The following is a 14,135-nucleotide window of genomic DNA, read 5'->3' as shown; positions in this document are numbered from 1 at the left end:
TTACAGATATGTTAATTCTCAGAAAACACACAGCAACTGAAAATTAAAGATTAAAGTACTTGTGCATCGAAACAGAGCAACTGACCTTGAATTTACTTGTGCAACCACCACAGAGATTGGTAAGATGCTTGTGCTTGAGCTTTCCAGGAGACTAATTTTGATGCCCTCTTTGGTTCTGGCAAAGAAAACAGTGTGAAGAGGAAATTATAGTTAGAGAAAGTCGTTTTGTATGTTTGTGGCAGCAGATAAGGCATGATATATACAGTTGTTTGGGTACAATGACAAGATAATTACCTTTGGTGAGTGTGTGTCTTTTTCAACCGCGAAAGGAGTTCATCAGGGCAGCAGATCGGTGGCAGATAGACTTGATCTACACTCGACTACAAACACTAGTGACTGGGTTCGATCTTTATGAGAGCATGAAAGAGTGTGTGTAGATGTGTTTGACACAACGAAGCTGCGAGGAGGAGGATGAATTTTAGGAGACGAGGGAAGCTGTGGTGGAGGAGAGCTTAGCTGCTTGGGAGGCGAATGTGGAGGAGGAGAGATGACATTTGAGGAGGACATATAGGGCTAATTAATTTTTTTTGGTAAAGGAAAGTTATTTTGCAGCGTTTTCTAAACAGCAGCCACGACAAGAGCAAGGTAGAGTTGCTTTTGCTAATCCTGCGTTTGGAACGCAACTTTGTGTGGGCCTCAGGTGCTTGAAACCGTGGGTAGCTGTTAACCAAACAGCTTGCAAAATGAAACCACAGGAAACGTGGACGCTACCACGTAACCAAACGGGTTCTAAGTCTATCATTGACATGTTCATCCGTTTCTTTATGAGACGAAAAGAATTGTGAATTTTTTATGGTCAATTACATGATTGTGTTATATAATGAAATTATCACCGTTATGAATAATAACATTAATCTTAGCTTTATAATTTGATTGATTGAAATCTTGGGTTAGAATAGCTTTTTGTCGTTAACTCTATTTTCCCTCTTATAGCACAAGAAAGAGTTAAGTAATTTGGGTTTCCAACATCATTAATTTTTTAATTTTTATTTTATAATACCAAATCCTTGTTGATGAGCATAGGCAGCAAAACATTTCTGAACATCTTCTGAATTGTAAGCCATCTTTCTTTTTGGAATCAACTTCTCATGATCATTTGACAAAGTTAGAAATGCTGTAAATGAATCTAAGCATGGCTATTTAACAGGCTTAATTTTTATTTTTATTTAGTTAAGCTTGGATTGATAATCCATATTCTCTTGCAAAACAAGTTTCATGTGTGGAATAGAGAAGCTTTCAATGTCTAAGTTAAGCATGAGAGGGAAATGGTGTATAAAAGAAGGAGAAAGAAAAATGTAGAAGAATATGTGTGGTTTTTTTTTCCATTTTCTACTAACAACCTGTAAAATAAAGAATCAGGCATGTGCCCAAAATGATAACCTAAAAAATGAAGAATTCATGACGGTGGTAGTATACTGAGCATGCCTTAAACCTCAAGACACTTGTCGGTTTAGGTTGGCCACCTTGTCCCTCTCTTTCTCCTTTTTCTTTTTCTTCTTCTCCCTTACTTTTTTGGGCGGGTTTGATTGGGTCGGGGTTGTTGGCTCTAGTTTAACAATTTTATCTTTCTTTTCTTCTTCTTTTTTTGGTTGGGCCTTTATTAGGCTTGGTTAGGTTACCTTTAGGGATTGAATTGGGGTTAGTGAAGAAATCAAGGATTAAATAAAAAGAAATAATATATATATATATATATATATATATATATATATATATATGTGTGTGTGTGTGTGTGTGTGTGTGTGTGTGTGAATACTTAACCTCGTCGTCTTCAAACAATGCCCGAGCCTTCTCCCATTGTTTGATTAGTATCTTTTTATTCCAGTTTGCTTTATTACAGCGTGGGCAATTTTCTAAATCGATGCTCGTTAATGAAAAGTCACCGATGTAGCTCCCACGATTTGTTTTTTTTTTCTTTTCTCCTTTTAGCCACACTTGCTTCTTTTTTTTCCCCTTTCTTGTTTAGTTAGGTCATTTAACCTAACAAGTTGTTCAACTTGCTTTTTTTTCTTTCTCCTTTTCTTTTGTTTCTCGATTTGGTTATTAGCAGAACTACTAACTGATTGAGCCATTAGCCTGACTAGTGGCCAAATAGGCCTTTCCCTTCCTTTTCTGTTTTTCTTTTCTTATTTTTGTTTCTCTTCCTCTTCTATTCTCTAGTTAGGCCTTTCCCTTTCTTTTCTCTTTTTTTTTTCTTTTCTTTCTTATCTTCTTTTCTCTTCATCTCTAGTTGAGTTAAGTCTATTCGATTAAGCCTTGTTAAGCTCTTATTCTTTCTTTTTATTTTTATTTCCCTCTTTCTCCTCTTCTTCTTCCTTTAACCTAGTTATGCTACTTGATTTTTCCAATGCCAATTACCTTTTAAAGCTTCTTATCAACTTTAAGTTTTTTCCATCCTAAAAATCAAAACATTGATGATTTATCAAGTAATATTGCTACAATAATGACAGAATATATAAAAACATGTAATGGGGACATGAAGAAAACATTTTTTATAGGCTGCAGTAGTGAAGACAATTTGATTGCCATGTAATTCTAACTCATTTTGTAGTATTACTTGTGAATTTATATACTAATTATATGCTATATTGCCAAATGATGAAGTTGTGAAAAATGTAGATTGAATGTTGACTTTCCATGGCTACATTGCAGGTTAGTGATTGGTCTTTTTTTCCCCGCAAAATAAATCCCTGTCAGAATAGGGGATTCTCTAATACTTAGGTCATTAAATGTAGAAGGAGGGTGATGTGTGTGAAGAGAGATTTTGTGAACATGATCTTGTGTCTAGATAAGTCAATGTATAGAGTCTAGTCTAGTATTTATCTCTTATTTAATTTATCTGTGACCTAAAAGGTATTTATAGACCTAGTCATGTTGACATATCGCGTGGAGAAAGATTGTGTGCCATTGGTGGAGAAGTTGGTGCTCATCGTTGTCATGGTGTCTTGTTATATTGGTGGAGTTATTGGTCTGAGATAATTTGAGAGAGATAGTTATTAGCTAGATAGGGTGGTAGGCCATGAGAGTTAGCGTAGTAGTCAGGTTGAGGGGAGACCATTGGTGGAAAAAGTGTTGTGATGGGCACAATAGGTGGTGCATTTTGGCTCTATGAAACTAGATACATTTAAGGTGTGTATCTAAAAGAGTAAGTGCATGAGAGAGAAAATGTAAGAAGAAAAATATGTGAGAGAGAGGGATCTAGCCATTTAGGTTGGCCTATTTGGCTAACACCATTTGCCTAACATGTTTATTATATGCACTAGGCGAGTGGGTCACCCATTACCTTTAAACAACGCATGTGGCCCACTACGGCTCTATCAATGACCTTTTTTATGTTTATAAATTCATATCATCGAGATCTTTTTTATGGTACCAGGGGTCTCGTTATTGAAGCTCCAAAATGTCTCCATTGTCCTTTCTTTATGTCTTTCTTGTTCTTTTTTTTTTCTCTCTCGCGCTTTGAATTTCATGACTGCCTATTTCTCATCTTCTTTCTTCCACCATTTGATCTTCCTATCTTTTTTCTAAGTTGTTAGATCTAATTACTTTTGTGATTTGATTATGCTATATTATGCATTCTTAGGAGGGAAAATACATTTATGTGTCCAAATCCACTCTTGCATATATACTTTTTAATTGTTTTTTTTTAGAGTCTTTCGTCGTTTGGGCTTAGCCTAGAAAAATACAATGTTAAGCCGTTTTAGGCCTAGTCCAAATGTCTCATTTTTAATTTTTTTCTATCACAATCATCATTACTATCATCAAATATATAGTTGTCCCCACATTGAGAGCATTACTCAACTCATAAGATAAAAAAGTTTTGCCCTACATTTTGAGAATTTTTATTTTCCTACATGTAAGAATGGAGACATAAATTAAATATACCATGAAGGATTGAAATGAAGAAACAACATTGAAGTCAAAATCATCCATCACGATAGATGCATACTAAAATCCGATCGGGTGAAACCAAATATGGAGAGCCTTTCTTTTTATTCATAAAAGAAAGTGGATGGAGAAATATGCTACCAACTCATGAGAAACCTAAATATACTTATATATACTTACATTTAATTATATTTTATAAATAACTTATGTTTTAAAATAAGTTTTTAGTTTGATTGACATCCAATTATTTATATTTAAAGAAAAATGAGAAGGAAAAAGAAAAAAATATATAAATTTAATATTTATATGAACTTACATGTTAACCCTTAAATATTATATTGCAAGTACCAACTCGGACCATCTTGAATCCAATCTTGAAATCGAAAAAAGTGGAATGGAAAGATATACAATCCGTTACATTGCCATCCCTAAAAAATAGTACCATTTTTTTAATTAATCTTTGGCAAAAATTAACCCAGTTTTTTTTTTATTCCATGTACATAGACTTTTCATTTTTTGTGGAGCAATTTGTAGCCATTAATCTATAAATACTGATTGTTTAATATTCCAAGTCAGTTAGTTAATTAAAAAAATGACAAAGAATTGCAAACATATCATACTATACTTTAAAACGTGTAAGAAAATATTATGCTAGTATTGTATGCATAGAGTGTTTGCACTATGGACCACACTGTAGACATAGAGTGTTTGCACTATGGACCACACTGTAGATGTTCAGAGGAGTATGAAGGCGTTGTCTTTTCTATTTTTATTCCAAAAGCTGCTGGGATGTGTTAGGTCAAGGCATGACTACTTGACTCAAGTCTAATGGGTTTGATATGGCCGCCAGAACCAAGGCTCTTGGTTTAAGCATTAATGTCAGACTCAATAGTCGTCAATCCCAAGGCTTCTTAGGTCTGGAATAGCCACCAAACCCAAAGCTATTGGGTCTGACTATCATGCCAGACCCAATACCATGGGTCTGGCAGGCATGATTGCCATCATAATTGTCACACCCTTACGGCGAAGCGCGGCGACCCTCGATTGATTTCGGGGTTTTTGTTTATTGTGTAAAAGGGAGTCGCCACCTAATATTTTGGTCACTAGGAACCCTAACTGGTCTTTCAAAGATTCTAAGGCAATGGACTAGTTGTGTAAATGGAAGGTATTAGCACCCCTAGTACGCCCTATCTAAGGTAAGCTGCTTGGTGTTTGGTTTGCCTTATAATTGCTATGGTGTTGGTGTTTTCTAATCCCATCAGTTTTCCTAGGTTTGATTCAAACTAAATTTATTAAGATAGAAATCCAAGGAGATTCCATGTGCTTTAAAAGCTCATTTTTCCCTTAGTATTTCAAGAGTTTGCGACTCGTAAATCGCAAGGAGGAGGGATAAAAATTTAGAAATCTAAGAAAATTCATGGCGCTTTAAAAGCCTATTTTTGCCTTAATGTTTCATACTCTCACGGCTCGTAAACCATGGAGTAAAAAAAATTGAAATGTCCTTCATTATAATCAAGGCTTCTTTCAAATATGTGTGATGACTTATTATTCCTAGAAAATTATTTTGGATATTTACCGCTTAGAGTTTCTTTATCCAAATATTAACAGTGAATAATAACAAGTTATTCCCAATAATATTTTGGATATTCATTCATTTGGGATTTCTTTATCCAAACATTAACGGTGAATAATAGATGAATTCCCCCAAAATAAGATTTTATATTTTTTTGGAATATTGGCCAATACCCTTTGGAGTTTTACAAACATGTTGTAAAATCCAGAAATGCAAGAAAATAATTTTTGTTGTGTTTAAGAAATCCATGCGAAAACACAATTTCGAAACTTCCAATATTTTTTTTATATAAAAAAAAACATTCAAAACATGTTAGGGTATTGACCGTATGCAACACACAAGAAAACTTTTTTTAAAACAAAAACCACAAGCATCGCAATTAAATACAAAAATCACAATAAAAAGTTAACCAATCATCGCATATATTCTAAAATTTATAAGAAGCTTAAAGCAAAAAAAAAAAAAATCACAACTGGAGAGAAATAAAACATGTGCACGAGGGAGCCAAGATTATGAAACCAGAATTTAGTGACAGTGTTCATCCCCCATAAACCCATTCTAGTGACAGTGTTAATACCCACAAACCCCTTCTTTGATAAAACTAAAACCCGCTTTACTCATCCCACACAGATAGCAAGGAAAAAAAATGGAAGCATGCTCTATTCATGTATATAAGAAAAAAAAAGTCATGCCCGGTTAATCTCTCCTCCAGCGGCGTAAAGAATACACACAATGAAGTCCCTAAATGTAAACGTTCCTAAACATGAAGACAACCCCTTTTACATGGACTGCTGCTAAACTCAAACATCATGAAAGAATAATGGGCAAGCGTTGGCTTTGTCTAAACAGAAACCAATTATTTAGAGGGAAGAAACATCTGTACAACTGAATGACCAACAAATGCCTAGTATAAAAATAACAAAGGAGGAGAGATTGGGGCTTATACCTATAACTCCTGTTTGCAGAAAATAAAACCAAAGACCGAAAAAACAGCTCACGGGTGCCTCCTTAGCTACTGGTAAATGACAGACGAAACAAAGACGCCGAAGCTGTGATGTGCTGGTGAATTGGACGTTCTTCCTTCTATGTTCTCTTGCTCTTTCTGGTTTTCCTGGCTCTCTTGTGTTTTTTCTTGTCTTTCTTTTTCTGTTTTCTCTGCTCTTTCTTTCCTTTTCTCCCCCCTCCCTGCTAGGTCATTAAAGGGGCTTATATATAGTCTAATATATCTCTATTTGGGAAAGATTCAATGCATTAATTCTAGGATGCAAATCCCTGCTGATTTGCAATAAAAAAACGCAAAAAGAAACTGAAATATTCTGATTCCTATTCTGATTCAGCAATTAGTTTCCATTGATCAAGGGGTGGTATAACTCCTTTCTTTCCTTCCATAGCTGTGACCATGAAGCACCAGCTGCTCCCTTTGAAATGAGGCAATAAAAACGTGGTCTGCAGCTCTCCATTCAAGCGAGAGAAACATGGAAACCAAATAGGAAATTGCAGATAAAAAGGAAAGAAAAAAACCGGGTTAGCTGTGCAGATAAAACGTGGTTTCTTCAATTTCTTCCTCCGGCAAAATTCCTTCTAATTTTATTTTCAATCAACTTCCTTATTTTAGCACCTTTTCCATTTGGTCCTTGGTCCCAAAAAGGGCTTCAAATTGGCTTGCAATTGGTCTTCAAACTTTAAGCATCTTGCAATTGTGTCCCTGCAAACTCGGGCAAAAAATCTTTCTCGCGGCAGGAATCCCTGCTTTCACACTAAATATTCAAACAAGAATATCTTGAGCTTCTGATATCAAAATCAATAGATTCAAAAGCCCAAATTTATCTATGCGTCCAGGACTACAACTTTGATAAAGGATTTGAAGTGAGATAAAATCGTTTTAGAGAACAGAATCTGGCAGTAATCTGGTTGGTAAAAAAAGGTCTCCTGATCTAATTCAGAAACTGACAGTGTCGAGCATCCTGATATGACTGAGAGTATGATCTAAGAACAAATCAACAAAATTTGTGACGGAAATAGAGTTTTTTTTAGTGCAAAACTCGGGCCAGAATCATTCTCACGGCAGAATTCTCTACTTTCACGTTAGATATTCAAACAGGAATATTATGAACTTTTGATATCAAAATCAAGCGATTCAAAAGTTCCAAATTCATCTACACTTGTAGAGCTACAACTTTCATGAAGGATAAAAAATAAGATAAATTCGTTTTGAATAACAAAATTGCAATCAAACTCGGCTCGAAACCTTCTCGCGACTTGATTCTATGTTTTCACGCTAGATTTCAAACAGAAATATCTTGAGCTTTTGATATCGAAATCAAGCAATTCAAAAGCTCAAATTCATCTATGTGTCCCGGGCTACAACTTTGATGAAGGATTCAAAGTGAGATAAAATCTTTTTAGATAACAGAATCTGGCAGGAATCTGGTTGGTCAAAAAGGTTCTTGATCTGACAATGCTGAGCATCCAAATCTAACCGAGCGTCTGCCCTAAGAACAGTGATCCCTAGGATCCAAGAAAGGTGTAGGTCAATTTTTCAACATGTCATGAGTGACAAAATATAGGTAGGATGGTCAGATATCATACGAAACCAAGTCTGAGGGATTTATATGAAGACTCCTTATCAGCCTAAGAAACCTGACGCTTTTGGCAGTAAAGGGGAGCATAAAACAAAGTAGAGAACAACTCAAACAAGGTTCGAAAAAAAATATTTCTTTCTCCTCCACTTTTATCAATTTTCCATCAAATATGAGCTACACTCCTACACTTGGTTCAAAAGGGGTACACACCATCTTCAGCCCGTGGGGTCCAAAAATGAGTAACAATAATTATCAGACCCGACCGGCCCGGCTGGTCAACCCAGAACTCGGGTGACTTGGGGGCCAAACTGAGTCTGTTTCATTCAAAATTTGATCCTATAATTGGCCCAAAATAAACCAGTTGACTCAACTTGGAACTCGGGTGACCCGACAAAACTCGTTTTTTTTTTCCAAATGTGTTTTTTCTCCTACCTAGAGACCTTTTTTTTTTCTTCATATTATTCAGTTGGTTACTAACTCTTTTGAAAATTCACTATATAAATACAAGAAGAATGTTTTATTTTTTCAATGTGAGATTTGAAACCTTTTAGTATATATATTCTATGTTCACAAGAAAAAAGTTATGTTTTTTTAATGTGGGATAAGAAACCTTTTTTTATTTAAATACTTCAGCTTAGAAGAATAATATAATATATTTTTCAATGTGGGATAAAAAACCTTTTGAAATAATATTTTAAACTTAATTATTTACGACATATATAGCATATATCCATATGGATTAATGTTTCTTAATTTTTTCATATAAAATATTAAAACTTCAAATATTTTTTTAAATTTTTCCGGGTTGACCCGAGTCAACTCGTGTAACCCAAGACCCTGCCAAGGCCAAACTCAAGGCTTTTGAGTCTGGTATGGTCGTTAGATCTAACGTTCTTGACTTTGGCTTGGCCGTCACACCCAACACTCTTGGCTCTGGCTTGACCATCAAACCCAATTCCATTGGGTCTGGCTTGGGTGCTAAACCCAAGTGTCTTGCATCTGGCATGACTACCAGACCCAAGGCATATCAGACCCAATATCATGGGTTTGGCAGGCAAGCCGGAGCCAAGGCATACAAGACCCAATACCATGAGTCTAGCATGGATGCTATCATAATTGTCCCGCCCCGCCCGGTCTGGCCCGGCGGGTCAACCGAGGACTCGGGTGACCTGGGGCCTTAGTCAGGTCTATTTCATTCAAAATTCGGGCCTGCAATTGGCGCGGAGTAAACTGGTAGACCCGTCGAGTCAACCCGAAACTCGGGTGACCTAGTAAAACTCGGTAGAGACCTTTTTTTTTTCAAATGTGTTTTTTCTCCTACTTAGAGACCCATCTTTTTTCATATTTTTCAGTTGGTTACTAACTCATTTGAAAGTTCACTATATAAATACTAGAATAATATTTTATTTTTTCAATGTAGGATTTGAAGCCCTTTAGTGTATATACTCTATGTTCATAAGAAAAAAAAATTATGTTTTTTCAATGTGGGAAAAAAAACTTTTTTGGTTTAAATACTTCAACTTAAAAGAATATGATAATATCTTTTCAATATAGAATAAAAAATATTTTAAAATAATATTTTAAACTTAATTATTTACAATATGTACAGTCTATATCTACATGGATTGTTTCTTAATTTTTTCATATAAAATATTAAAATCTTAAATATTTATTTTCAATTTTTTCAGGTTGACCCAGGTCAACCCATGTAACCCGGGACCCGGCCCCTTGGTCGGGTTAACCCTCAGACCGGGTTTGATAACTATAGTTGACATGAAAATATAGCTGCAAAGAATACAATTGAAAAGAAATAAAGTGACGTGACCAGTTAAAAATCTAAAAATAAAAAAAATAGACAATCTTTTTTTTTTTTTTTTTTCAGGGGCCTCTTTTAAAAAATATTAATTTTTTTATTATGTGTTTAATTTTTGAAGTGATTTTTCTGGTTTATCTATGATTTTATTTTTATCTTTTATATAAATAAATTATGTTTTTAAAAATAAAAAATATTTATTTTTAGATGATTCTTTTAGTATATATAACTTTACATGTTATTCCTATTTTTTTTAATTAATATCTTGATTTACATTTATCTTGATTTTTCAAATTTTATTTTTAGATGTCATTAATAATTTTTTATTGATTTAGTAACACACATAATTTTTAATTTTTTTAATTACATATATATATATATATATATATATATATATATATATATATAGATTTGTTATATTTTTTAAACTACAGAAATACATTAAAAAATCTGCATAAATATTTTTTTATGAAAAATAAAAATACTTGACTGAGTGCACAGATCAGATCACATAATTAATGATGGTATGAATGCTATGAAACACCACCTCTTTAGTTTTTATCAATTTGCATCTCTTATGCGGCATGTGCAATCCACTGCCCTGGGTGAATAAAAGATCATCAATCTCTGTAAGGTCCATGCAAAAGCAGCCTAGGAATAACAACAGAAGGACCCAACCCTAATTCTTATGCGAATAGGCCTGAAAACAAATTAGCCTGAAAACAAATTAAACTTCTATCGTATAAACAAATTCCGTAACATTTGTAAATAAACGCATTTAACAAGTGTCATGAATCCAATCAAGAGGAAGAAAAGTCCACCAGAAATCCAGTTAGAATTTCTGGATGACAACAGAGCTAGCTATGCCAGCCTCCTCAATCGTCTGATCCGGATCAGTGAGCTGTTTTGGAGGGAATCCCATTGTCTGCAGTTGATAATTGCTTGCCCCACCTGGCCTTGATGCCTCAATGAAGGCACGTATGTCTCTGATAGTATGGTTTAAGTTGAAGCGAGAAACCATGCGCGTGCCATCAGCTAACCTGAGCTGAATTGAGGTTGTTGGTGATGAAGAATCTAGTACTAGACCTGGGGTTGGGACTGGAGCAGCCTTGAGAGAAGCAACGGTTGGCTCAGAGGCAGCAGGGACAGTGGTGTCACTGCTGCTACCTAAAGCTCTTCCCACACCTTGGAATGAAACTAGAGGCTTCTCTGGTTCCTGCATAAAAATAGGAGGAGGGTACAATGATGAAAAGATAAATGCAGAAAATAAAATTTTATTAGGAAAAATAAAGTGGAAAAAGAAGAACTCACAGAGTAGTTTTCCTCTCGCCGCATGAGATCAAGATGCACTTGAGTCCCCCTATCCAATGGTTCAAGCTCTTTTGGACACTCAGACCGCTTGATGCTCTGCACAAGATACATTTAATAAATGCGGTTTTCCATTAGAGGTTAAACACTAAATGAATTGCAAGTCCTTCCATTATAGGAGCATAAACTTCACGCATCATCCAATGGAAGTTAGATAAAGCAGAATTTAGTACGAAATTAAATTCTACTGTTAACCAGAAAAAGTATCGCTGAACCCACACAAGTGAATTTGACCATAAAGCACTACCATCACCCCAAAAGTAGGAAAAATACTTGCAGGTAGAGAACCTTAAACCAAATAACTTGATCTACTGCTTCATATAATAATAATAAAAAAAATGTATAATTTTGCTCATCTGACATAGCTTGCAAATCCAACTAGCACTCCAATAACATATTACTGTGCTTCAGCACCAATTGCAATGACATTTTACCTTGTTAAATTTACTAGCATTCCTCCAAACCTCATGTATCAGTATCAGCTAGACACCATCTAGAATCATTCATTTCATGCATACTTCATTGATTTAAAAGAAAGTTAGCATGGTTAAAAAAATCACCTCCAAAAAGGAGGCATTAGCGGGATCATCAAACCTCCTTAAAGGGCCATCATCCACCGTGAACCCGTTCCTCCATAGAGTAACAGCATGATTGACAGCTGCAGGTGGTTGAGGAGCAGATGATACCATTGTATCCCCTGAAAGCAACCTCCCCGTTCCAGGGAAGCTTCTCGAGCTCGAAGACGGCTGATGGTAATCAGCAGGTCTTTCTACAGCACCTGAATGTCGAGCTTGATCAAAAATTCCATCCACATCATAACGTTTGCTAGGGTCTTGAACCAGCATTCCACTGAAAACCAAAAAATTTATAACCACTTAACATTTTTTTCAACAACAATAATAATAAATCATGGTTGATTAACACAATAACTGAACTAACCCTAACCCTAACCCTAATTCAACAATTCAGCTTAATTAATTATAATTGGCTTCCAAAATCTTAGGGTTAAAAATTTAAAAATAAATAAATTGAAGTCACCTCTTTTCACCACCAGTATAATACTGCTGCGGCTCGTCATCGTCATCGTCATCACTATCGGACCCAGCATTAGGGGTCCGATTAAGATCAGCAAGCGTTCGGACTCCGCCACGTGTCCGATTGGCGCTGGGCTTCTTACCCCTCGATCTTAGCCTGTAGGGAGCTCGAGACGGGATGGGAGAAGGAGAGCGAGACCGAGACGGAGACTGGGAGGGAGAGTAATTGGGGGAGTGAGACTGCGGAGGGGAAGGAGAGGGAGAGGGAGAGGCAGAGTTAACGGGGTGAGAAGGAAGAGGAGGGATTGCAGTTACGAGGGGAGGGGCGGAGTCGTTGTCGAGGAAGGTAGAGACAGCGGAGTCTAGATCCCATTGGTGACTTTCTAAGAAAAAGAGGGCTTCTTGTTTGGAAGAAGAGGTGATCTCGCAAAAAGCATCGACCAAGGCGGTGTTGTTGGTGTCGTTGAGATCGAAATTTGGTGGCTGAGGTGGTGGTGGTGCTGCTGCTCTTGTGTTGTCTTCCATGGATTTACGATTACGGGACTTTCTTTGTGTTTTTTGGGATTAGCGAATGGGTATTGAGACTAAACAGGGACTCGCTGACACTATCTAGTCTCTACCTTTCCTCTTGAGCAAGAAATGTCCATGGGGAAGACAACGGTGCCTAACATCCACGAGCCCTTAAAAAAAAGAGATAGCCCTCTGAAATAAAAATATCCCAATTCTTTGCCCATTTACTACTTTCATTTTCAAATTTGCTCCCTTTTTTTTTTTTAATGGTGTGTTTAGCGTTGCGACTGCGTTTACTGTAAACCACAGTTGATAAATGTTTGGTTATATATTAACCATAGTTTTATTATTGTAGGTTACACCCAAAACTGAGGTTGTAACTTAGTTTTTTAAAAAGCAATTTGGATTTGCTTTTCAAGGCGTGTTCTCCTCTCTCCTTCACCGACAATGCATGGTCATTATCATTTTGTTTTAGTTAAAAAAAACTTCCCAGAACCGCTGCGCAGGGTAGCCTCCTTCTTTTGTTGCATGGAAGCTTTCTTTACTGTTCTACAAAGTAAATAGTAAATTAATTCACTCTCTTCATTCTTCATTGTTTATTTTGCATGTAAATAGTGAGTACTGGAGAGTGAATAATTCACTCTATACTGTTCACGTGAATAGTAAAGAGTGTCTTCACTATTCATGGTTGGATCGGGTCCGGCCTAAACTAAAATGTATTGGACCGGATTCGACCTAGTAAAATAAAAAAATAAAAATAAAATCTTAAAAATTTTAAATTAATTTTTCTTTTCAAAAATAAAAAATATTGTATTTTCATGCATATGGAAAAATTCTAAAAAAAATTTAATCATGCACACTCGTCGCTATATAATGTGATAGAACGTTTTTTTTCCTACTATATGTAGAGATCTCTCAGTGGTTTGGTTCTCGAGTATGGAAATAGAGGTGGAGGATTTTACAAAATATGTCTGCTTATCCATACAAAATGCAAGTTGAAATTGTAGTGATATCGATGACACTATATAATTACATTAGAAGGAAATCGCATGATGACGAAGCATTTGCAGAATTTGATCACAATTTCAATTTTGTTCCTGATGATATTTTATATGATGTTGTTGCACACTCAAGAAGCCATGGAAACTGAAGTCCTTATCGAATGGATTTCATAAGTGATGGAATTGCATATAGTTTAATGGAACAATAAAAAATACTTTATATAAAGTATTGTTTATTTCATGATGTAATAACAGTAGTTAAATCTACTATATTTCAATTAAAAACCATCAATATTAATATATGTCTTT

At 35.5% G+C, this 14,135-nt stretch overlaps 1 protein-coding gene across 1 annotated transcript; it reads right to left on the bottom strand.

Moving 5' to 3' along the window:
• Window positions 1–10,463: 10,463 nt before the first annotated feature.
• On the bottom strand, window positions 10,464–13,135 carry LOC7489882 (plant UBX domain-containing protein 4). Its single transcript, XM_002301570.4, has 4 exons — window positions 12,320–13,135; window positions 11,842–12,130; window positions 11,225–11,320; window positions 10,464–11,129 (listed from the first exon to the last, which is right to left on the bottom strand). Exons 1-4 carry the CDS (start codon window positions 12,838–12,840, stop codon window positions 10,746–10,748), a joined length of 1,290 nt encoding a protein of 429 aa, XP_002301606.4. The 5' UTR covers window positions 12,841–13,135; the 3' UTR covers window positions 10,464–10,745.
• Between the last annotated feature and the right edge of the window lie 1,000 nt (window positions 13,136–14,135).

Source organism: Populus trichocarpa, chromosome 2 (genome assembly GCF_000002775.5).
Source record: "Populus trichocarpa isolate Nisqually-1 chromosome 2, P.trichocarpa_v4.1, whole genome shotgun sequence".
NCBI classification, from domain to species: domain Eukaryota; kingdom Viridiplantae; phylum Streptophyta; class Magnoliopsida; order Malpighiales; family Salicaceae; genus Populus; species Populus trichocarpa.
This window is presented reverse-complemented; position numbering and strand designations above follow the sequence as displayed.